We start from the raw sequence: 25,854 nt of genomic DNA on the forward strand, positions 1-25,854 counted from the left end.
CTTCACTCCGCTGCTAACTGGTCTTATCTGATATATTGAATACTCGTATATACACGTGGGCGGAAGACAATGGTCTGATAGACGAAACACAAGCAGGATTTAGGAAAAATTACCCCGCATATGATAGCATGTGTGTTATTTAGACTTTAGCTCAAAATTATGTCGCAAAATGATAAGGTAGATTTTATTGGTTTTTGTGGTTGTTTTTAAAAGAGCTTCTAGTAAAGTACAGCATGATAAATTATGGTCGTCATTATTACGTAAATGTGTGAATGATAAAATAGTAAACAGTTTGAGAGATATGTACAGAAAAGCTGTGTCCCTATCATGTTTTCCCTTTCTATTGATGACGTGATTACACAGCTGAAGCTCGAATGCGATAGAGGTGTATTTATATCGGAAGATGTTGATAATATTTGTAATTCTTCATGCTGATGATACTGCGAATTGCGCAGATACGCAAACGCCTTAGTTAATAGTATGACTTATACATTATCAAAGTTCTTTCTCTCTCGCTAGTACCACATCAACAACCAGTTTCAGTTCAGTCCAATTTACATATTTCTATAAATCATATTTAGTTTGCTGTCTTTCTTCCTTTGTTTTTTTTATTTCTCGTTGCACCAGTCTTTCTATTCATTCACAGTTACTTTCATTTGGATGATATTTTTTCTTGAATGAGAACTACGCTAGATCTATTGTATATAAAAAAACATAATGAGACATCACCATTTTCAGAAAGTCAGTTCTCCGGTACTGTTGTCAGGTAGAAAAGTGTACTGTCCTTTGTACCCACTGGTGTGCGTCAGATTTATGAAAGATTAACGTGACGTTTCCGCGGTAACTTTCTATTTAGCCGTAACCAAGATTATTCTATCAAATGTGTGTACGTGTTCGCTGTATAGAGAAGTGGGGAATATGTTTTTACTTAAGAACTGTTAAGATCGCTGGATATTGACCTGTAGCAACAATGTTAAACTAATCTGACGGTTTATAAATTATATAATAACTTTAGTTATTGTGATATCACAGTTTTCTATCGCAACAATTACCTTGTGGATATAATTTTGTCATGTTGAAAGGAATTTAAAGAACTTTGATTTCATGTACTTTTATTGACTACAATGTAATTTAATTTTATGTTAATTAGATCGAGTATCTTAACAACTACCATAAGCTGATCCAGGAGCAAGTGGGTGCAGTGTTAAAGGAAAAATCGAAAGAGGCATATGATTGGATGATGCAGAAGACGGAGACCGTTAGTTCTTTTGTATCCTCTGGAAATCGACTGCCAGTCAACCATGCCATTATGATTCCTTTTTTGCTGCCTTTATTTTTCTTTTTTTAATTTTTTTTTAATAAAACATTGTTACTCATGATCTAAAGTGTGCCTCAATAGAAGGTTTTTTTAAAAAAATATGTAAGCTTGTAATTTTGATAAATACTTCTGTATGATAATTCACGTAGTTGACAATTAAGAAATAATGTTGTTTTTATATATTGCTATTAGCATTAATTACATAGTTTATTTCCAAGTCACTACCAATTTTACAGAACGGATATAAGAATCTAATCGATATGCTAAACTGGTCGATATGATCGTGTATTCTGTTGCTGCAACGTATTTGGTAGACTACCCTGTATGACGCCGATTGTTCACTTGTTCAATTCCATGCTGCAATTCTAGCAATCTGTGAGTAACATCTACTGTACACTGTGCTGTATGTCGGGTTGATATCCAAAGTACAATGGGCTGTACTATATGTTGAATCGATATTCACTGTAAACTGCGCAGCATTGTGCTGTACTGTATATTGAGTTGATATCCGATGCTCACTGTAGAGTAGGCTAAGCTGATATCTACCGTATACTGTATAATCTATTAAACTAATGATATTATCAACCGTTACAGCGATGACGGAATAATATTCTCGACTAATGTGTTACATATTATATATATATATATATATATATATATATATATATATATATATATATATATATATATATATATATATATATTCAAAAAATATTAATACAACAACCGTTCTGTCAGAGGAATGAAAGTAACCACATTTGATGGTACTCTACCATCTTGACAAAGATGCTCAAGAACGAAAAATTGTCGGTAGACTTGACAATCAACGCATAAGAATACACACACTGTATATACCGTTGTTATAATTTTTAGTGTCCAACAAATCTCACAATTTACACATTCCCTGTCATTTTACTTGTTAGTATCCTACAAATATCTTAATTTACACAATGCATATCATGATCATGTAATCATACTTGTCAGTGTCAAACAAACTGCACAATTGTTCTGACTTTGTTCTTAAAAAACAAAAAAGAGCGAAACCCATCAAATTTTGTAAAGTTGAATAATAATTTATTACCCTAATATACAAAGTGTACAAGTAAAATTAACTTACAGTAAGGTGAATGCAATGCTAAACATTCCTAAACAGTTATATCTATTTCAAAGTATCGAATAATCCAAATGAGTTCCAGTGGTATTCCGAGTGATATCTACTATTTTACTGGTACACCAATAGTAATGAATGAATCACATTGATATAATCCAAAATGTCTTTAAGCGAATTAACAGTTATTAAGTAATTCTTATACTTTCAAATAGTCTAAATATTTCGAGCACTTCTAACGCCAACGAATGACTGAAGTAAACAAACGAATCTTCTCAATTAGAAACAGCTGAATATTTTCTAAGTCTGGTGTTTACTTCGAAGAATTCCTAATTCCTCTAATTCATCTCTTATATAGAAAACTCTGACATGATTAAACTTAAAGACACATTCATTCCAGAATGATCTTAACTGATAAACAATGTCAGATGATTTACATTAGCTAAGCAGAAAGTAGGTTATCTTGGCCTTTCAAAAATACATGTCTCGATGTGAAGTCACATGATTTATACTTGTATAATATCATTACTCAGCCTTAGAACACATGAATTAATTTAATGCACTTATAAGAATGACTTCTTCCTTAGAGTGCAAATCTACGATCATATAAAAAATTAGTTTTTAACATATAATGAACTAATTGACCCTAAATAATTATTATAAAGAAATAATACACATAATATAGATATACATAACACAGTATGCACACTGTATATCATAACTTCATACTTTTCTGTGTCCAACAAAACTTTCAATATACACACTTTGTACGTTATATTATATATTTTCAATATTTAGCTATTTGATGCACAAATAATTATCCGGAACATTATTTGAATATCATATCAAGAGGTTCAATACAAGACTTGGTATGTCTTATTCACCCTTGGGTTTTAATATTTCTCTGCATTTTTTTTTATTGAAACGTATTTTTTTAAATATATGTTTACGGTGCATTTTGAATATCTACATTTTATGTGATTTATTGATTAAAATGATTTTCCAAGACTTTGTTTTGTTTCTAATTAAATAGTAATATTCAATTTAGGGGAAAAAACTAGATTACATCTGATAAGACTTTGAAATAACAATGAAAACTTATTGAGAATTTCTAATAGCTATTATGTGTAAATTAAGTGGAGGAAAGTATTACATATTAGCTCAAGCAATAGTTCTGTATCAGAAACGGCAGATGTGATGTCCGGGATTTAAGATATTCCTCTATCGATTAATTGGCACAGTTTTTTAATTTCTTTTCTATTTGAAAATAGAACTCCACTAATGGGCAGAAGACTCTAAGTATGTGGTAAAACCTTTCATGAAATAAGGCGAGAAATGTTAGAGTTATCAGGATTTAAAGTTGTACATATGATACGGTTCAGTTAGTGTATGTGGTCCACTAGGCTTGTGAACCAACTAACATCTGGAGATAAACTAATGAAAATGCAAACAAATCATTACATTGGTTGGGCGATCCCAAGAGCTCCATAGATATATAATTGTAGGTATAACAGACAAAATGGTTCATTAGAATAGTCAGGTCATCCAATGGGCTCCCGATCATCACTAGTGTAGAGAGAAAACATGTAGAAAAGCTCAAAGATGGGTGATGAGATTGGTCATGTGATCCAATGTGTCACTGGGCGACTGACCTTGTTCAGAAAAAAAAATGTTAGTAAAGCGCAATGATGGGCGATTAGATAGAGAACGTGATTCACTGGATTCCTGATGATCACCGGTGTGGAGACTCAACTGTTAAAAGTAGGCGAACATCATTGATTAAACTGGACAGGTGATTTCCAGAGCTCTGTCGAGACAAAACTGTTAGGTGTCACTAAAAAATGGGTGATTGATTGTTATGTGATTCACTGGGATCAATAGATCCACTGGGCTACCGATCATCTTGCGTTTGGGAGACCAAACGTTTAGGTAGAAGCGAAGATCGGTGATTAGATTGGTCATGTAATTCACTGTGCTTTCCACCAACTCGCATGCTTTTGACCATCTTGCGTATGGACACAATTCTGTTAGGATTAGATCGGTCATGTGATCCATTGTGTTCCCGATCGTCTCGCTGGTGGAGACCAACATTTTAGAGAAATGTATGGATGTGTGATAAGATTGGTCATGTGATCCACAGTGCCTTTGAGCAACTAGCGTGTGGAGACAAAATATTAGGGACCACTCCGGTGGCCTAGTGGTTAGAGCGTCCGCCTTGGATGCGGGAGGTCGCGGGTTCAAACCCCGACCAAGTCATACCAAAGACTTTGACAAATGGTACTACCATGTGCCTCGCTTGGCGCTCAGCATTAAAAGTTAGTGTTAGGATTGGTCGGCTTGGTGTCAGGACAATGTGACTGGGTGGGACATGATGCCACATGTCTGCAGCATAATGATCCAGTCCTAGGCATCACTATAAACTGCCACACTGTAGACATCGTAGCGATATGATTGAATTTATTTTAAGGCTACGTTAAAAATACACCCCCACACCACCACACCCCCCCCCCACACAAACACACACACACACACACTATTAGGTAAAGGCAATAATGTGCTATTCAGTGGAGAATGTGTTCCACTAGACTCCTGACCATCTCCCGTGTGGAAACAACTGTTAGGTAAAGGCAAAGCTGGATGATAAAAGTGGTCAGTGGTCTAATACAATCTTGGGACATGAAATAAATTCTAGACTTGCTCACCAAAGTACACCTAGTGCTGTTGAAGAGGAAGACGAAACGATGAGCCAGATAATAAATGCGAGGTCTTATTGTTGATAATTTAAAAAAAAACGAAGTAAAGTCTAACCCAGAAGATGAAAATATTTTATTGAAAGGAAAATGTAGAGTCTATTCATTTTCCGATGTTTCATGTAAACACTTTCAACAGATGCTGAGAAAATCTACAATAAATATAGTTCTATGTATATTACAAACCAAGGTACCTAACATTTTACTGGACATCAAATACAAATTGACATTAACAATGACAAACGAATTCAAAAACAATTTATTCTAGCAGAAAGAAGTGCACTAAAATGCTGGGGGCATTATGGGATATACGTATCTAGCATCCATAATATACTGTACTGTCTAAGATAACGGGTTATTTGGTGACAATAAAGCAATTTTCTGTCTGTATACGCATCAGTGTTGTTATTGTTGTTGTGGGGTTTAACGTCATTTTTCAGCATACGATAGGAGTAGTGAATGGGCCACCCTAGAGACAATGGGACTTTACCATGCAAAAACGGTCCATGCACTCTGGCGACAATGGGAATTTAACATGGGGACTTTTAACATGGATAGGACTGTACAGCGTAAAGGGGAATTGAACATGGATGGGCTTGTCTAGCGACAATGGGAATTTAACATGGATGGGCTTGTCTAGCGACAATGGGAATTGAACATGGATGGGCTTGTCTAACGACAATGGGAATTTAACATGGATAGGCCTGTATAGCGTCAAGGGAAATTGAACATGGGAGATGGATATAACACAGACAAGAGACAAGAGACAAATACTGATACAACATAAAGCAAAACTTTTTGAGGCAAAAAATTCATTTCTTTTTGAGACCAATGAGGGGCCCTGAAAAGGGCCTTTTGCTTATTCTTCTTCTATTTCCTCCACTTCTTCAGCCATCTCCTGACCTTGCCCACTATTCCTGTCGTTTTCTTCTTCGTTTGGGACTCTAGCATCCAGTCAGGGTGGCCCATGGCCTTAAACTTGTTCTGGACTTTGATGTACTTATGGTTCAGCCTCTCAAACTCTTCCTTTTTCTTTATATTTTCTCTTTCTTTTCTCTTCTTTCACCAACTTTCCTTGATCTTCTTCACGTCTACATCTATCACCTTTCTCATCTGTTCTTCCGCTTTCTTCAGTTGTTCTCGACCCCTTTTGACAAAGGGCCACTCTGACCATTGCTCTATCCCTTCCAAATAAAATCTTACTTCTATTACCTTATCCATAGCTTCTTTTATTGTCCCCACTCTGACATAGGGGGGATTAATTAATCCTCTCAACATCTTCACTTCTTCTATTATCCCCTCTATCATATCCCTGGCTAATTTCAGTTGGTTAACATAGTCAAGGCTCTTTGTTATCATCCATTCTTTTTCAATTCTTTGTACTGCATATTCACCATTCACCATCCAAAAGTAAATATTTCTTAAATCATTGAACAAAGCTGACACTGCCATCTTCTCAGCTTATTCCGTAGAATGGCGCGAACGACGAACGCTTTGAGCTTTTATATCTAAAGCACGGACGTGAAGGAAAACATCTCCTATTTTTCTCTTCTCATATAATTTACTATCTACACAGAGGTGAGGAGACAATAACTAACCACAATCTACTGTCCACACACGCGAAGAAGCCAGATCAAACCCCAAAATCTACCATCCACATCTGCCAAGAAGCTAAAAACATAACCACAATCTACTATCAACACACGAGAAGAAGAAAAATGAAACCCAAAATTTACTATCTACACACGAGAAGAAGCCGAAATCAAACTCAAAATCTACCATCCACACACGGGAGAAGCTAAAAACATAACCACAATCTACTATCCACACAAGGAGAAGCGGAAACATAACCATAATACGTTATCCACACATGGGAAGGTTAAAAAACCATGCTATATACACAAACGTACTTCAGCGCTTATAAAACCCAATAATCTACCATCCACACAAACGTACTTGAGTACTTGCAAACACATACACACACAAATACAATCACATCAGGAAAGGAGTAAGTGTTCATAATCACACTACTGACGTGTAGGAAAACATCCCCATCTACCCAAACTTACATTACCTATATGATTACCCCCCCCCCAAAAAAAAAACAAAAAAAAAAAACCACAAACGCGCAGACCTAAAAGAAACACTCATTCACTTTTTTCTACTTACTGACAATTAATTATTCAACATTTTTTGACTAGCGACGGAAACGAAGGACTTAGAGTCACGCTTTCTAACCAAGATAAAGAAATCATGTCCTTATAGACGCACTTCTATTTTTTCTAACTGACAAACATACCATTGGCAATGGAATGTCTATTTCTTTTCTAGAGAATGGGGTAGCCCTGAAAAGGACTGTTTTTTGTGTGAACGATGTGATGGCAATCTTTTAGGGTCTAAGATTGTGGCCTCGTCTGGTGACTGACTTTCTCACAGGACAAGGTCTGCTTCTTCGGAAAGAGAAGGAGAACTCTTTTGGTGTCGACACGGCAGTCGACAAAACCTCTGTTAGGTTCCTGTTGTTGCTGCTGTTGCTGCTGCTCTCTCCGTTCTCTCTGTTGTTTCTGAAGTCTGTACTTCTCCGTCCATTCTTCTTTCTCCCTGTTTATTTCCTCTCTGAAGAGCTCTTCTATCAGGTCTTCAGTGACTTTTAACATTCTGACATTCTCTATCTCTTCAGGCCTCCGTATCAGGCTTAGCCTGACACGATGCAAATTCACGTTGGCTTCGTTCAGCTTGGCTAATCTTAAGCACATCTTCGTAGGAGGATGAGTCGACAATGGATGGTCAGACTGGAGACTACCCCGTTTTTATGGTAAAAGCGAGGACACGAAGGAAAACATCCCTACATGGTTTCTAGTTGGAACGCTAAAATAGTTTGATGTGAGGGATAGAGAGAAGTCAAAGAGCATAGTTCGTGATACCCATAGCAAAACAAATAACTCACAACTAACAATTAACAAATTTTTAAAAATTAACCATTCAAACAACTAACAAATATGTTTTCAATAACTATCTATTCTGAACAAGGTTGACAACATTGTGAATGAAATTGAGATTTCCACTCTTGAAAGTCATTGGGTCATTGATGTACACGTTTCCTATCTAAAAGACAAAAGCTAACCATAATGACCTATGTAAAGAGGGATAACAGTCTTCCATGGTTTTTAATAGTCTAAAATGACTCCTCTCAAACTGTTGATTTCTAGGGTATTATCGAATTCGGCATATAGGAGGACGTTCGCCGTCTGGAGTAGAGGTTCTGCAAACTTAAGTTCCACACGCAGTTGACCAGATTTTATAGGGTAGATATGTTCCTCGTCACTGCCTTGGTCTGGAGTGAAATCAAAAGCCCACAAAGTATAGCCTCCTGCATACTCGTCGTACGAAATGCCGTGACTGGTGTTGGTCCCTAACTGTCCGGTGGCTTCGTACAGGGACAAGTACGATCTCAAGTAATTCTTGTCACCAAACTTAGGCTCAAAAGGTCGGGTACATAAGGCCTTGCCATCGCGACTGACTTCAATTTTGGAGACTCTGTAGTGCTTAAACTGGAATGGATTTTGATCGTGGACTCCGTTGAGTGCTGCATTGCTCACGATACCAAAGATTAAACGTTTGGGTAACTGTCCTTGGAACAGGTGATCTTCGATCTTGGATTGGAGTCCAGAGGCAATGGTGAAAGTTTTCAGTTCCACATGTCGTATCGGATACTTGGCGTTCGTTCTGCTCAAAGTGTGACTGATGTCGTTTCCCACTTTAGGTAACACTTCCACACGACGCACGTAGAGTCTGGCTTCTTGGATGATGGTTTTGTACTCGTTAGCATGGGCCATCAAATGGAATGCGGCACTGCTACGATTCTCAGGCGGATATCCACACCGTTCAGCAAATACTTCTCTTGCAACCACATGTCCAAATGCAAACGATCCATCAGTTCTAAACTTCGTCCTTGCATGATTTTCTTCCTATGGTCGTTAAAACCTACATTGTGAGGATCGTCATCTGCTGTCAGGGCTGTGTCTTTAAACGTGTTCTCCCCTGCTGTGTCAGCTTTCTATACCACGCAAGCATCCAGATTAGTGTTCTTACTCTCTTTTCCGTACGTCAAGATATTTTCCAGGTTCGCTCGGTAAGGGTAAGTATCCATGCTACTGCTGACCAGTTTGTTATTCAGATACTAATCCACTTCACTGAACAAGGAATGCATGAAATTGTTGACGGGAGCTACTCTAGCATCGGCTCCTGGAGCAGTGTCGTCCGTTTTGATCACTTTGACTTTCAGGTACAAGTAACTGCTATTCAGATTGATGTAATCTTCGGGTTGTCCTTTGATTTCAAACTCGATTGGAGCTGAATCCGTCAAAGAGGAAACAGCATGAAATTCGACCCATTGGTGTTCTTGCATCGTCATCATGGTGGGTGGCATTGACAAACAGATCCAGTTCCGACTTGGAACAGACGCAAGACTCTTGGTGCATCATTTCTGTTTCTAATAATCAAAAACGTATAAGTCTCGAACAGTTCTTATTTTCTTTGTCTTTCTATCTTTAGAAGTCTGAAGACTGGTGAAAGGGTGTTTTCTTCGTCGTCTCTTTCTGCCTTGTCCTTGCTGATTCGTCAGGGAAGCAGGAATGTCTGACTCGCTAGCGTTCAGGGTATTTATAGGAGTTTCTCGTCGGTCCAAAACCCGTTTGCAGCAAGACATTTTTGCCTGCCGTCAAGAATGCTTTTTTCGGGTTTTGTTTGTCAATGATGACATTTTGGAGAAATTATTTGCATTGTCTCAATGCCTCATCTTTCAAGGCATGCAATCCACGTGTTAACATCGGTTTCAACACCTGAGCCACTGAACGAAAGGCCGATTTTAACATAACTCCTAAACCATGTCCTCGCTGTCGAGCAACGCCTCGGTACACTGGATACATGACTTACAATTCGTTAGAGAATCGTTTCGAAAATGGAGTTTCACCGTGACTTTCCCTTTGGAGAATGGAATATTTTGTCCCAGATCTCCTTTTATAGCAATGTTGATAGTGTCAAAATGCGACTTACTGACGGGCAAATAGTGAGGATGTACAAATTCACGGTGTACGTGACATGTGTTTGCACCTTCCTGGTCGTTGGCCGTGGTACTATCCACTTTGAAGGAATGACACCCAGTAACGGCACGGAGGTGTGTCCCACAACGTTGTACTCCACCACATCGGAGTACACAAAGATCAAATTCAGTCCTTCGTTCAGTTCTACCGGGTTTCCAAAAGCCCTGTAAAAATCCATATTATTGTTGATCTTGGGGCTCAAATTGTTTGCGACCATTTGTGCATGCATGTCTACCCAAAGTTTCAAACAAACTACCATTAAACCTGACGGACAATGTGTCCGTATCCTGAAATTTGATCACGAGGCGATGAGCCACTTTATGGTACTCAATCTTCATGCTTCTTTTGGCTCTATAAAGGGCTTTGCCAGAGGCTAAGTCGAACCTGTCCACAATAGTGTCCACCAAATGTTCACCACTAAAATCAATGTGTAGATAATGAAGGATGGATTGCTGGCTGGTCTTGTGTCCCCTAAAAACCCGATTTTATTTATTTCTTCTTGCAACTGGGCATTCAGGATTTCCACCTGGAAAGTGTTTTGCTTCTCGGTGATGCTTTGGATTTGTGTCGGGTGAATGATTTCTACCAAATCACTTCCCAATGGGATTCGTGACCTACTTGGATGGCCTGAGGTAATTTGGCGGTGTAACAGCACAAAGTGTTGTTGGGAAACACCTCCATGGAACTGTCACTGGGTAAGGTTAAGTAAAATCGGTTGTTATTACTCATAATTCCAGAGTTCTGTGGCTGTCCGAGGTGTGACTGGAAGTCAGAGGCGTGTCGCCGCCAAAAATGGGGTTGGTATTGTTGTTGGAGTGGTGAATGACACTGGACGCAAGATTCCCGTTGTTACCGTTCGAGGAGAATTTCAGGGATGGATTGGGAAGCAGGTAACCGATGCAACTGCTCAATAAAATGGTCCACAATTGTTTGTCTCCTTGTTGCAAAGTCAAATTGACAATGACTGCACCTATGACACAATACACCGCAAAGATTTGGCAGAAAAGACGATTTGCGTTTTAGGCACACGTTCTCCACACCACACCTACAAGAATTGTTTCTGTAAATCTTGCAGAGAAGAACTGGGTGAAGAAGTGGTCGCTAAAGTGGTAGCGGTAACTGAGTCTGTGTGAAAGGGCATGATGGTCACTTCTTTTTATAGTCGATGACTTGCGAAGCGTTGATCCAATAATCAAAACTGCGTGGTTATCCTTTCCAACGTACTTTGACTTCTTTGACACGTCGTTTTCCCACTTGTCGGGTTCTGCGTTCGATAATGCTTTCGATGTCGTACACGTCGTCTTCTTTTTTGGTGACACGTTGTAACTCAGGCAAATAAAACGTTCCTTTTAACACTTCTACGTTCATGTCTTCCAATTTATAGACGACAGGATGCGACCATGCACTCGTCCAGTGACACGAAACAATTCGGTGGTCCACTTAGGTAAGTAACCTTTGTCGAAAGTGCGATTGGTTTTGCTAATGCGCACCCCATCTCCACAGCCAATACATCACCTTTCTTGGGGACAGCCACCGCCGGGGACGTACCAAACAGGCGATCAGAAACCAGCACTTCGTTGTCGGGAGTCACCTCTTGCAGGGAACGTCCAATGTTTCGATGTACTTGAGAGTGTGGTGATGCGCAAAATATTTCTTTCAAAGTGCGTTGAAAACGTTCCATGATGCTGGCTTTGGTTTCGGGATTCTCGGTGATGAAAAAATGAATGTCATGTTTCTTTAATTCTTTTTGGAAAGCTTGGGTCAGAAATTCGGTACCTTTGTCCGGTTGCCATCGAAGAGGGTGACGACCGCTTTGTTTCAACACCCGTTAAAGTGCTTGCACTACCTCGCTGATCGATTTGGAAGTCAATGGCACGACCCAGGCAAATTTGGAAAAGACGTAGATGACACAAAACAAATATTTGTGGCCCCGATTGTAGCTGGCCAAATGAGAGAAATAGGCTAAATCGGCTTGCCATTGATGATCGATGCCTTCCACTTGGGTGCGACTTCTGGAAAACTTGCGTCGAATGGGTTTGTGCAAAGTGTAGGTAGTTTATTCTTGTAACCATCGTTGCACTTGAGGTAAATTGAGACTTTTCAGTCGAGTTTTGGCAGCACGATACAATTTCTGAAATCCTCCGTAACCTGCAGGATGGGACGGGACGTAGTAAATGTTGGCTAACACCTTCTCCCTTTTTTTGTTTGTTAATAAGTCACCCACTCTTCGCTGATGCTACTGTGGACGGGGCCAAAGGGTGGCTTGGAAACGGATTTACGTGTCCGATGGGCCACGGGAGTAGAAGTCGAAGCTAGTGGTGGAGGTGGTAATGGAATGGTGTTGGGCTTCTTTTCTTTTTTTACTTCTGGTTTCCCTTCTTTCTGTCGAAGGAGGAGTGGACATCGTCTTTTTAACCCAGGCTTTCATTTCTTCTCTTTGGGGCGTGGGGAAGGGGTCAACAAGGACGCTTCAATCTTACTAGAAATGGGTAGAGCTGTTTCGTCTAAAGCTTTCTGGCGAAAGAGTTGCAGTAGTTGCAAGAGTTGACCGTACTTTTGTGATTTTTCTGTTTCGGAGAAATCGTTGAGATCCATCAACGACTGCAATTCGTGTTGTAACTGGCACATCTCGCTCAAATTGGGATTGGGAGGCAAATGCGGGGTTCGTTGCCGTTGCCAACGATGGTATTCCATCCATCGTTTGTAAGGCACTAAAGCTAGTTTTCGTCCTTCCATTCGATGTCAAGGGTCACGTCTGAGATCTTGGGACTCCAGAGGTTCTTTTTATCTTGCTCCCACGAGGACTCCCAACACTCCTTTCAGCAAAGGTCCGAACAATGGTGACGAAATTCCTCCACATTCGACCAACATCTTCTTCTTTTGGCGAATGGGGATTTTCTTTTGAACCATTTGGCGAAGAACGTGACGATGTTTGCCTAAGTATTGTTTCTGGTGTTTTGACAAAGGGATCGTGCCTTTTAAGACGTTCAAACAACATTCACACACGGTATGATGCCATACAAGGCACGAATCAGTTTGACGGGAAGATGAGACTGAAGGGACATCATGTTGATAATGTATGAGACAGACGAAAAGTGTCTGAGGTTTTTATAGATTTTTTTTTGGGTCAAGTCGAGGACGGAGACGTGTACAGGACAGGCCCTCCGTCTTGACACCAGTGGTGAAATAAATGGGCACGAAATCGCAAATATTCGGGGGTAGTGGGTTTCAATTCGATGAGTAAATATGCGTGTGGAGTTTGAGTGGCATCGTCGTACGCCTGAGTTAACCAAGGCGTTCCTAACTGTTGGGCTAAGACTTGCACTTGCGATTTATGTCGAGGGCTTTTAAACAAGACCACGTAATGAGCATTGAGACTGATGGTACGATGGGCTTTACTTTGTTGAAACAAATTTTGAGTGATGTAAATGACACTGGCATTTTACGATGATGCCCTTTGCGCGTAAACCACAGTTTAATTTCTTCTTCGTCTTCTCCTAGCATGTCGAAAATGACCAGATGGTTTTGACGGGGGTCAGATACGATTCCGTCGTCTTCGTTTGGAATGCCTTCCACAAACACGATGTAATCGCCTTGACTGTACTCCGATTGCCAGTCTTTGTAACACAACACGATTCGTTGAGGTGGACGATCGATCAAATGATGTTTATGCAAAATCAAACTTTTGACAAATTTGGTTTTGCCTGAACCGCTAGGTCCAACAATGAGCATGTTAAAGGGATGGCGAAGATACAAATCCTCTGAAGTGGCACGACCTAAGTGCTCATCGATGACTTTGAAAGTGGAGGAAGGGGGAGCAGAGACAGCAGAATTAGCCATAGTGTCAGGAATGTCACTTGTGACACGAAGACAAACAAGACAAGAGTTTATATACTTTTTCAGGACACGTTTATTGATGTTTCAAAAATAAACCACGAAACACTAAAATACATAAAAGCCAAATAGTTATGTACAACGATAAATGGACATCGAAACGATCAAAGTGGAATAGAAACAAGTCTCTGTACAACATGTGTTTGGTCACTAAGATGTCCTAGGGACAGGGTGTAATGTTCTTACAGGTTCTACATGGGGTCATGTCACACAAATGTCCTCCCGAAATGGTCTTTCAGGAATGACCATTACAGTCCTCTGAACTTCTTTTGTGCTTCTCTGAAAGAATTCATCTTGTTTGCTTGGCCTTGGTACTCACACTGATATATTGACCTTGGATACTGTTTTTTTTTTATATCCTGACCAATATCGTCGTGACCGTACGGCAAAGTGAAGTGATTGGGAAGCCGCACTCGCTTCTGGTACACGATTTGATAGACTTTTTCCAAGGGTCGACTGACGATTTGGTGAGTGGGTAAACGTACAATCCTGTTCGGTTGGTAGGTGGTCACTTTAAAGTTTCCATCCTCTCCAGACTGCAAGGCTTCTTTCAATACCCCAAACTTGACTGGTATGGTAATTCAAAGTCTCGAAATTTTCCACAGAAACGTCGTAAAATGTCCACGTCGGAACGACAATACTTTAAGATTTCTTCCTGAAAGTCGAAAGGGTCTGAAGCGTGAGCCTGGTAACAAGCGCAGAAAGCTTCTCTTTGTTCGGTGCGCATGTTGTCCGGGTCGTAGTCTTTAACTTCAGGCAAATGGGGTAGAACGGCATGTTGATTGGCTTCCGTATTGAAAAAGTGTGGAAAGTAGCCTTTGGCCATTTCTGTCATTCCAAACGTTTTAGGCATTCGACTCAAAGGCATGGCCAAGTAACTCATCGAATCTTTAAACTGTACTTGTCTCACTTGCATGGAAATAATTTTGACTCCGTTCAAAGTGACTTTAGGACGTTCGGTACCTTGTTCCGTAAAGTACCTCAAAAGAAACTGTTCATCGTATCCCGATAAATTGTGGGCCATGACTGTGGCATGGCGATGACAATCTCCGTAACGTTCGATGTCCTCTTGGCTCCACGTCTTGTCGATGGGGTCTAAGATCCATCGGGCAAAATCGGCCAGCGTGTTCGGTCCTCGAAAGATGTTTTCACGTCATCCAGGAATCTTACTGCAATAACTAAAGTTAGGCTCTTGGATGCACTTTTTACACGCTCGATGAGCCACGCAGAAATTAGGCATGTGAATGCCAGTCTCTTGCATGCATTCGAAATCGAAAAAGATGAAATTGCCTTTCTTTTTCTTGTGGTCATCTTCTTCTTGCTAGAGTTGGTATTTTTTAATGTAGCATTGATGTTCCAAGTCCACGATTTGGTGACAAATGTGACATTTTTTCTTTCCTGAACATAAGTGTGTTTTGGCACTGTTGGTACGTATGCCTTGTCTACACGTAGGGCACAATCTCAGGAGCTGACAAGCACATTTCTGCTGTGAACCTTGCGTCTTTAGATGTTGTTGGTAACAGGTAGGGCTGACAAAAGTGCGCTGACAAGCTGGACAATGCACTCGTTCTTGTCCTTCGTCCAGACAGGGTTGAGAGGCCAAACATCCTGAGCATTTCGATCCACAATGTTTGTGTTGCTCTCGATTGTTATAGCCATAGTCACATTTCTCAGAGTAATATCTGTATCCCAGGAATCCAGTGATACTGGTGATACTGGTGATGGCATCGAAATGTTCATGGTGATGATAGACGTGAATGTATTTTCCATCTTTAAAATCTTGACCTCGAAACAACAGAGGCCCGCGCACTTGTTGAGGGTGCACTTTCAAGGTGTAGCGTGGAGCTAGGACATCTTGCAAGTTTTGCATTTCAGGAATACTACCGGGTGAGTCTTTGGACAGGCCTGCTTGTTGTAACAGGAATTCTGCTTCACTTCGTTGTTTTGCTCTGTCCGATTTTTGAATAGCTTTCCAGGCTCTTTTCCATTCTGCCGTGTCGTTCTTGTTGGCACAGGTTTGTGCTAAACACATCTGGTCTTGAGGGTTGTTAATTCGGACGAGGACTGTTTTGGTGTTACGAAGGTCATCTACCAATAAGACCTTTTTGCGTCCAGTCTCGTGAGGAGGAGAGACGTGGGTCATAAGCAGTGTCGCTTTTCCATCGGTGACGTGAAATCGGTCATTGGATTATTGTACCTGTTGTATCTTGTCCATGACTTTGGAAGGTGTCAATTCTGCGGGGCTGCTAAACTCAATCCAAACAGGGGATTTCAAGCTGTCGTGATGTATAGAAAGTCTCAAGCGATCGTCTTCTTCGGCTTGACATTGTCGCTTCAGTGTGGTTAACAAAGAATCCCACACCTCGGTGATGAACCCTTCTGCTTTCTCTAACGGTACGTCGGACTTGAAATCTTTAAACTTCGCCCTGTAAGTGTAAGATGTGGTTCAAAAGGAGCACTTTTCCTTCTCTCGAATGTAATAGTACTTTTCAGGGTATGCTGGTGAACTTTGGCTAGGTGAAGACTCTCTGAGCTAGGATTCTGGTTCACTCAAGTCATCTTCAAAATCACTGGCATGAATTTGTGCCAAGACTTCAGCTATTGTACGAGGCGATACATCACGTTTCTGCCCCTTACTTTCTTGGATTCGATCGTTTCATCTTGACTGCAAAAAGTCAAATGGCTGCTTGTTAAACACAATGGGTCACTTTATATCCATGACAGCCCAGCGTATATAAAGGGTGTATGTCTTGCCCTTCCACTATTAATTTCACTCCCACACCGAGCAGAACAATGAAAGAGCCTGCCCAGATCGAACTTTTGATCAGAGCTTTGCGAGGGGTCATCAGAAAATTTTCTTCAGACAAACCAACGGACTACTCACCCTCCTTTCGAGATAAAAGTCAAGATACTGACCATATCTGTAAGAAGAAAGGACATTGGTCTTCAGTGTGTCCCGACCGTCAAAAAAGCAAAACAGGAGTTAGATGAGAAAAAAGTCAAGATACCTGTTATCATTGTCAAGAAAAAGGACATTGGTCTTCAGATTGCCCTAAGAAACAACTGAATCAAGAAGAAGAAGAAGAAGAGAGGAGTTATGGACATGAAGAAGAAGAGGTACTCTCCCCCAAGGAAGAACCGAGGCACATGCAGAAACATGAGAAGAAAAGAAGACATGAAGAAAGTGAGGAAAAAGTGGAGAAAACAACTGTGACAGTAAAGAAATTTAAAAAACAGAGACAGTGAAGAGAGACACAGAAGAAGCTTATGAACTTTTTAAAGTGATATGTTGCGAATTGGAATGTAAAATTTGGACCAGAATAGACCAGGCATAAAACGTAAGTGTCTCTTAGTTTTGATTTTAGAATATGAACCTACACTCACGCACTCATACATTCACTAATACCATAGAGGTAAAAAAGAGGGGTTTTTGAGTTTTAATTGACGTTGGCAATTGAAATACTCTCTCTTTTAGAGAGAAATGGGTGGTTCTGAAAAGGGCCTTTGGGTATTTATTGGTTTAAATCAACTTTAACTGCTTTAACCCTTTGCCACGGCCAAGGCCTACTTATGGTTTGCCTCCTGTCGATGATGACGGGGTAGAAATCACTGGGGTTGGTACAGCAGGCGTACTCACAGGGTTGGGATGTTTAGTTCGGGAAGGTCTTATTCTTTTCGGTCGTAATAAAGAAGTCTGATACATTTGTTTCAGACTTCTTAACTCTGCGAAAATGTCTAAAAGTAACGAGACCGTTTGACGTTCCCACCCTTGTTTCTTCGCTGCTTCTTCTTCCTGTCGTTTCCTTCTTGCCTCTTCTTCTCGCTGTTGCTGAAGAAGAAAAGCTTGTTCTGCTTCCTTTTGCTGCTGTAAAAATTTCTCCAATTCTTCTTTCTGTCTCTGTTTGAGATGATCAGCGAGTGGTAAAGGAGGAGAGGGTACTGGCAAAGGTCCTGGTACCGGCACAAATTCTTGAAGGTATGAAAATCCACAAAATCCCAATTGAAAGTAGCCTCTTCTGGAAGTAGGCCGGTGTTCACTTGGGTATTTGCTACTATTTCATCGCTTCTCGTCTCCAGGAGCGGTGCACCCCCATTCTTTGTCTTTTGAGTTTCCTTCATGATTGACTGTACACAAACGCTAGCGCCTCTATATAGGGGATGTGACGTCACAGACTGCTCTCTTCGGATTGGACGTGTGGTGACTGAATTTTCTAACGCGTGTTTGAATTGGTCAATCAGCTCAATCCGGTTCGATCCTCCCTTCCCCTATAAATAACCGCAGTTCACTGCATTACTTCACCTGTTCTCATCACCAACATGTGGTCCGACGTAGAGTCCTCTATTCTCGTATCGTCACTGCTGTTCCGTACGGACTTACCCATGTATGTCAGATCATCGTGTGGCATTGCCAGGAGGACGGATGCAAGCGTTTGGAAAAGAAGAATTTTTGTGCAGAGACAATGCTGTTTAAAAAAAGTTATGATCTACGGACCAAAAGTCAGACAAAGTTTGAGGAAAAGAAGAAGACCAATGCTATGTCCTCTATGTTAACGGAAGGATGTTAACATAAAGTCAAAGGCCCTTTTGAGGGCCCCTCATTGGTCTCGAAAAGAAACGACTTTCTTGGCTCAAAAATTGTTTTTTTCATGTTGTATCAGTGTTTGTCTCTTGTCTCTTGTCGGTGTTATATCCATATCCCATGTTCATTTTCCCTTGACGCTATACAGGCCTATCCATGTTAAATTCCCATTGTCGCTAGACAAACCCATCCATGTTCAATTCCAATTGTCGCTAGACAAGCCCATCCATGTTCAATCCTCATTGTCGCTAGACAAGCCCATCCATGTTAAATTCCCATTGTCGCTAGACAAGCCCATCCATGTTCAATTCCCCTTTACGCTATACAGTCCCATCCATGTTACAATTCTTCATGTCAAGTTCCCATTGTCGCCAGAGTGCATGGACCGTTTTTGCATGGTAAAGTCCCATTGTCTCAAGGGTGGTTTCATTCACTACTGATAGGCTATACATGGCGGCAGGGCCAGCGCCAGACTATCTGGCGCCGTAGACAAGGTTAGATCATGACGTTCCACCCCCCGGAAAATATCAATTTCAAAATTTATAAACAATATAATTTTAATTTTTTTCTCTCAACATTTGAAAGTTTCGTATACGTGCGATTTTCACTCATTTTTTTTGTTGTTCCGGTCAGCCTGGTGTTTCTGTCAGACTGAATCTACCCAACTATTTGTCCTGTATGAAATAAACCAGGATAAAAACGACCCTCAATAAAACTGAAATTTATTTATTTATTTTTCAAAACTGTTGTTGATTTGGAGAAATGCGCCCCCTGAAATCAGCACCCTAGGCGGCTGCCTAGTTTGCCTATATGGTAGCGCCGGCCCTGCATGGCGGCCAGTATAAATGGTGGAGGAAGAACCCCGGGAAAACCCCGGAAAGAACCACCGACCCACGAGAAGCTACTGGCAAGCTCTCTCACATACCCACATTGGCTGAATCCGAGACTCGAACCTCCGCAGACAGAGGTGAGATGGCAGTGATCCGTAACGAAGAGAACATTAGACCACTCGGCCAGTCGGGGCCCCCGCATCAGTGAAAGCTTTAGTCACAGTAATGCTCTGTGGAAAATACATGTAAATAAAACAATAAATTTGACGATTTGCTAGTTTTTCTGAATATTTAAGCATATATATATATATATATATATATATATATATATATATATATATATATATATATATATATATATATATATATATATATATATATATATATATATATATATATATATGAGACCAAGTGAAACTAAAGCTGGCTTCAAACGCAATCAAGAATGATAACAATTGCTGCTTGCTAAGGTGTATTAGTGCAAACAGCCAAGTAAATAGATGAAAAATTTATTTCATATGGGTTTCACTTATTTCATATAGTGTTTTCCTCTGCTATTTCAAACAATATGCACGTGATTCAACTCAAAACGTTATAGGCAATTTTAATTTGTCACCCAATATAAATTGTCATTACATACCATCATGATGTCATTGACCTTGAGCAATCACGTGCTATTGTCAACTGCATCGTAACTTACAATACAATTTTCTTAAAAATATTTGTTACAATAAATTTTTAAAGGCGAGTATTATATATATATATATATATATATATATATATATATATATATATATATATATATATATATATATATATATATATATATATATATATATATATATATATATATATATATATATATGGTGCATGTATAAACTAAATAATGTTTAAAACAAATTTCTGACGTAGTAAATAACCGGAAATAGCTGGAAAGTTGGGAAAATCTTTCTACAACAATGCGTCAGTTTGAATATTACAAGCGCATTGACCATTAGAGTAACGGTTGAATACACATTTTTGGTGTTAACGAAGGGAGAAATAGAATGGAATTAAGTATATGACGAACTTTATTTATTTTTTCCAAGAATTTATGTTTAGATGCAGCACCATATAATTATTCGCAAAAGGCATCACTTCCATTAATCAATCTTGATTTACTTGTCATGGCAATGTCAGTCAACCATTTCAGAGGTTTAAACCTTGATTTGACAACAGAACTTTGGATTCATTTGACCGTATCCGTGGTAACACCAAAACATCTTTTAGAATTTTGACTCGTACAGTATCAGTGCCATTCATTGCCGGAGATGACGTCAGTTCGACGGACTCGCACAAAGTAGTCTTAATACAATTACCAAGCTATATTCATAGCTATTTAGGATACAAGAATTAGCACGGCTGAGATTAACATCGTGTTGGCGGAAATGGAAAAATTACCGGTGACTCAGAGCACAGATACTGAGTCGGGAAGATCCAAAGCAGGTATTGGATTTCCACTCGGTAAAAGTTCAGTCCTTTCCTTTTTAAACAATGTATATGGAAGGTAGAATATTGCGGGAAAACAATGCTTGCACGGTTCCACACCTGTAAATGAAATCCATGATAAATAAAAATTTCTTCATTATTCAACATCGAATAGTGAATCCAAAGAAGATGTTGAAAATTGTGATGAATTTGTAACAGCTGTTACATTCAGCTTACAGTGTTGAATATCATTTGGCCATGTTTTTCATCGGGGGGGGGGGGACCTCAAATACCTTTCTGGTCTTCTTTTGACCCTTTGAGGGGGTTGGGTGGGGCAGCGTTCAGACAAGCCATCTGTTTTCAATTTAGAAAGTAGAATCTTAGTAGTAAATGGGGATACCCTACGTACAATGGGAATTAGCATTACAAACCACCCTGGGACACTCTACGTACAATGGGAATTTAACATGGCGAAAAATCGTGGGTCAGATTACGTACAATGGGAATTAACATGGGAATAAATCGTGGGTTACTTTACGTACAAGGGAAATTTAACATGGCGAAAAATCGTGGGTCACTCTACGTACAAGGGGAATTTAACATCGGGAATAGAGTTTGGGCTTGTTTAGGGACAAGGGGAATTGAATATGGGATTTTTTTTTTTAAAAAAAAATTTTTTTTAAAAAGGGGTAGGCAATGGAAAGGCTATCTCTTTTCGAGAAATATGGCTGGCCCTGAAAAGGGCCTTTGGGTTTATGTTAATGTTAATATTAACATAGATGGCATCTGTCACATCTTCTTCTTCTTCTTCTTAAACTCCTTCTAACTGTCGGTCCATACACAAGTACCCTCTTGAGACATCCTTGTCTTTCTATGTAAACTCTCCTCATCCATTGACTAGTATCTGTCCTATCAACAACAGTCCACTTGGACATGACATACATGAGCATGTCCGTCCTAAACATCATGGAAGACACAAGGATGGATGACTCAACTGTGGTCCACATCTTGAAGCGACGAGAATAGGTGAATCAATGCAGTGAACTGCGCTTATTTATAGGTACAGGAAGGATTGAAACGGATTGAATTCATTCACCAATCCGAACACGCATTACAAAATTCAGTCAGCTCGCATCCAATCCGAAGAGAGCAGTCTGTGACGTCACGTGGTCTATATAGATTCGTTAGCGCTTGTCTGCAGTCAATCTATGCGACAGTGATTCAACATGACGGAAACTCAGTAAACGATCCATTGGGTGCACCAGCAGGGGAGACTGCCCAAGGGAACCCGGACTTACTTTCAGAAGAGGTACATTGGGATTTTGTGGATTTTCTTACCTCGCAAGAATTTGTTCCAGAACCTTCGTTACCTTCTTCATTACCGCAAGTGGAGAATTTTAGACAGAGACAGAAAGAAGAATTGGAGAAATTTATGCAACGACAAAAGGAAGCGGAACAAGCTTTTCTCCTACAGCAACAGCAACAGCAACAAGAAGAGGTAAGAAAAAAACAACAGCAACAACAGCAAGAAGAAGTAGCAGCAAAGAAACAAGAGGGTGAAAATCAAACGGCTACGGTACTGTTGGACATTTTAGCGGAGTTAAGAAGTCTGAAACAAATGTATCAGACTTCTTTATCACGACCGAAGAGAATACGACCTTCCCGAGCTAAACACGCCAACCCTGTGACTAAGCCTGTCGTACCACCCTTAGTGATTTCAACCCAATCATCAGAAGTAGGCCTTGGCCGTGGCAAAGGCTTAAGGCAGTTAAAGTTGATTGGTTAAACTCACCCCTACACCAAAATAAAAAGGCCCTTTTCAGGGCCACCCACATTTCTCGAAAAGAAATACAATTTCAATAACTCAAAAATGAACCCCACCCATTTTACCCTTATAGTACGTGTCTGTGTATGAGTGCGTGAGCGTAGCTTCTTATTTTAAAATCAAAACTCAAAGACACTTACCTTATATCATTCATGTATTCTTTTATCCATTTTTTACAATCCAATTCACAATTCACCACAGAACACTTTAATTAAAAGTTCATTGACTTCTTCTTTCTCCTTGTTTAGTCTCTCTGTTTTTTGAATTTCTTCACCGTTTTTTCCTCATTTTCTTCCCTTCTTCTTTTCTTCTCCTGTTTCTTTGCTTCTTTTAAATAGAATTGTCTTCTTTCTTCCTCTTCTTCCTCTGAAGAATCCCTCTCTTCTTCCGAAGAATCCCTCTCTTCTTCTGAAGAATCCTTCTTTTCTTCTGACTCCTCTTTTTTCTTTTTTGGGCAATCTGGAGACCAATGTCCTTTTTCTTTACAATAATAACAGGTATCTTGACTTTTGTCTTTTTTAGCCCCTGTTTTTTTTCTTTTTTGACGGTCTGGACACTCTGAAGACCAATGCCCTTTCTTCTGACAGATATAGCAAGTATCCTGACTCTTATCTCGAAAGGAAGGAGAGTAGTCCGTCGGCTGGTCTGAAGAGAATTTTCTAATGACCCCTCGCAAAGCTCTGACGAAACGTTCCATCTGGGTAGTCTCTTCCATCGTTCTCCTCGGTTTGAGAGTGAAATGAATAGTGAAAGGACAAGACACACCCTTTTTATATACGCTGGTTTGCCATGACTATAAATTAGTCTATGGTGTTTGAACTTGAGTCACTTGACGTTTTGCACTCAAGATGAAACGATCCTATTCATTCGAGAAGAAAGAAGAAGAAGAAGAAAGTAAGAGGCAGAAACGTGATCTATCGCCTCGTACCAGGGCTGAAATCTTGGCACAAATTCATGCCAGTGATTTTGAAGAGGACATGAGTGAACCAGAATCTGAACCCTCTAAACCAAGTTCACCACCCTTAGTCAACCCTGAAAAATACTATTCCATTCGAGAGACGGAAAAGCGCTCCTCTAGAAAATTTAGAACCACGGCTTACACCTACACGGTGAAGTTTAAAGATTTCAAGACCGACGTACCCTTGGAGAAAGCAGAAGGGTTTATCACCGAGATGTGGGATTCTTTCCTCACCGCACTCAAGCGACAATGTCAACCCAAAGAAGACGATCGCTTGACACTATCCATAGATCACGACGGTTTGAAATCCCCTGTTTGGATCGAGTTTAGCAGACCCGCAGAACTAACCCCTTCCAAAATCATGGACAAGATTCAACACGTACAACAATCTAATGACCAGTTTGACATCACCGATGGTAAAGCCACACTGAAAATGGCCCACGTCTCTCTTCCTCAAGGGACAGGACGCAAAAAGATGTTATTGGTGGACGACCTTCTCAACACCAAAACAAGTCTCGTCCGAATTAACAACCCTCAAGACCAGATGTGTTTAGCTCGAGCCATCGTGGTGGGACGAACCTATGCCAACAAGAACGACACGTAGAATGGAAAAGAACCTGGAACACTATTCAACGTTCCTATCGAGCCAAACAACGAAACGAAGCAGAACTCCTGTTACAACAAGCCGGACTGTCCAAAGACACACCCTGTGGCATTCCTGAGATGCAAAAATTGCAAGATGCCCTAGCTCCACGCTACACCTTGAAAGTGCACCCTCAAGAAATGCGCGGGCCTCTGTTGTTTCGAGGCCAAGATTTTAAGGACGGAAAATAGATTCATGTCTATCATCACGATGACCATTTCGATACCATTACCAGTATCACTGGATTCCTGGGATACGGTTATTATTGTGAGAAATGTGACTATGGTTATAACAATCGAGAGCAACACAAGCATTGTGGAATGAAATGCCCAGGATGTTTGGCCTCTCTACCCTGTCTGAGCGAAGGACCAGTGCCTTGTTTCACTTGTTTGCGCACGTTTGTCAGTCCTACCTGTTACCAGCAACATCTGAAGACGCAAGGTTCACAGCAGAAATGTGCTTGTCAACTCTTGGGATTGTGCCCTACGTGTAGACAAGGCATACGTACCAATAGTACCAAGGCACACGTATATTCAGGAAAAAAAAATGTCACATTTGTCATCACATCGTGGACTTGGAACACCAATGCTACGTGCAAAAATACCAACCCCCACCAGAGAAAGAGGACGGTCACAAGAAGAAAGGCAATTTCATCTTTTTCGATTTCGAATGCATGCAAGAGACCGGCATTCACATTCCTAATTTCTGCGTGGCTCATCGAGCGTGCGAGAAGTGCATTCAAGAACCTATCTTCAGTCATTGCCCTCACTGCAGCAAGATTCCTGGAGGACGTGAAAAAATCTTTCGGGGACCAAACACGTTAGCCGATTTTGCCCAATGGGTCTTAGACCCCATCGACAAGACGTGGAGCCAAGAGGACATCGAACGTTACGGAGATTGTCATCGTCATGCCACGGTGATGGCTCACAATTTCTCCGGATACGATGGACAGTTTCTTCTCAGATACTATACGGAACAAGGCACCGAACGTCCTAAAGTGACTTTGAACGGAGCCAAAATCATTTTCATGCAAGTGGGACAAGTACAGTTTAAAGATTCGATGAGTTACTTGGCCATGCCTTTGAGCCGAATGCCTAAAACGTTTGGAATGACAGAAATGGCTAAAGGGTACTTTCCACACTTTTTCAATACGGAAGCCAATCAACATGCCGTTCTACCCCATTTGCCTGAGGCTCACTATTACGACCCCGACAACATGCATATCGAACAACGAGAAGATTTCTACGCTTGGTACCAGGCTCACGCCTCCGACCCCTTCGACTTTCAGGAAGAAATGTTAAAGTATTGTCGTTCCGACGTGGACATTTTACGACGTTGCTGTGGAAAATTTCGAGAACTGTTCATGGAACACGGAGGGGT

The 25,854-nt window shown here is 40.4% G+C and overlaps 1 protein-coding gene across 3 annotated transcripts in view; it reads left to right on the plus strand.

Annotated features, from left to right (window-relative positions):
• Nucleotides 1–3,434, plus strand: part of LOC149792267 (xaa-Pro aminopeptidase 1-like) — a 100,963-nt gene extending 97,529 nt beyond the window's left edge. For all 3 annotated transcript variants that reach the window (XM_089970808.1, XM_089970806.1, XM_089970807.1), the window contains exon 23: nucleotides 1,151–3,434. In XM_089970808.1, the coding sequence (XP_089826934.1) occupies nucleotides 1,151–1,348 (198 nt within the window). In that variant the 3' untranslated portion in view covers nucleotides 1,349–3,434. The remainder of the gene's footprint in view (nucleotides 1–1,150) is intronic.
• The last annotated feature ends 22,420 nt before the right edge of the window (nucleotides 3,435–25,854 follow it).

The sequence above is a fragment of the Sinohyriopsis cumingii genome, chromosome 9 (assembly GCF_028554795.1).
Source record: "Sinohyriopsis cumingii isolate HCF-2022 chromosome 9, ASM2855479v2, whole genome shotgun sequence".
Lineage (NCBI taxonomy): Eukaryota > Metazoa > Mollusca > Bivalvia > Unionida > Unionidae > Sinohyriopsis > Sinohyriopsis cumingii.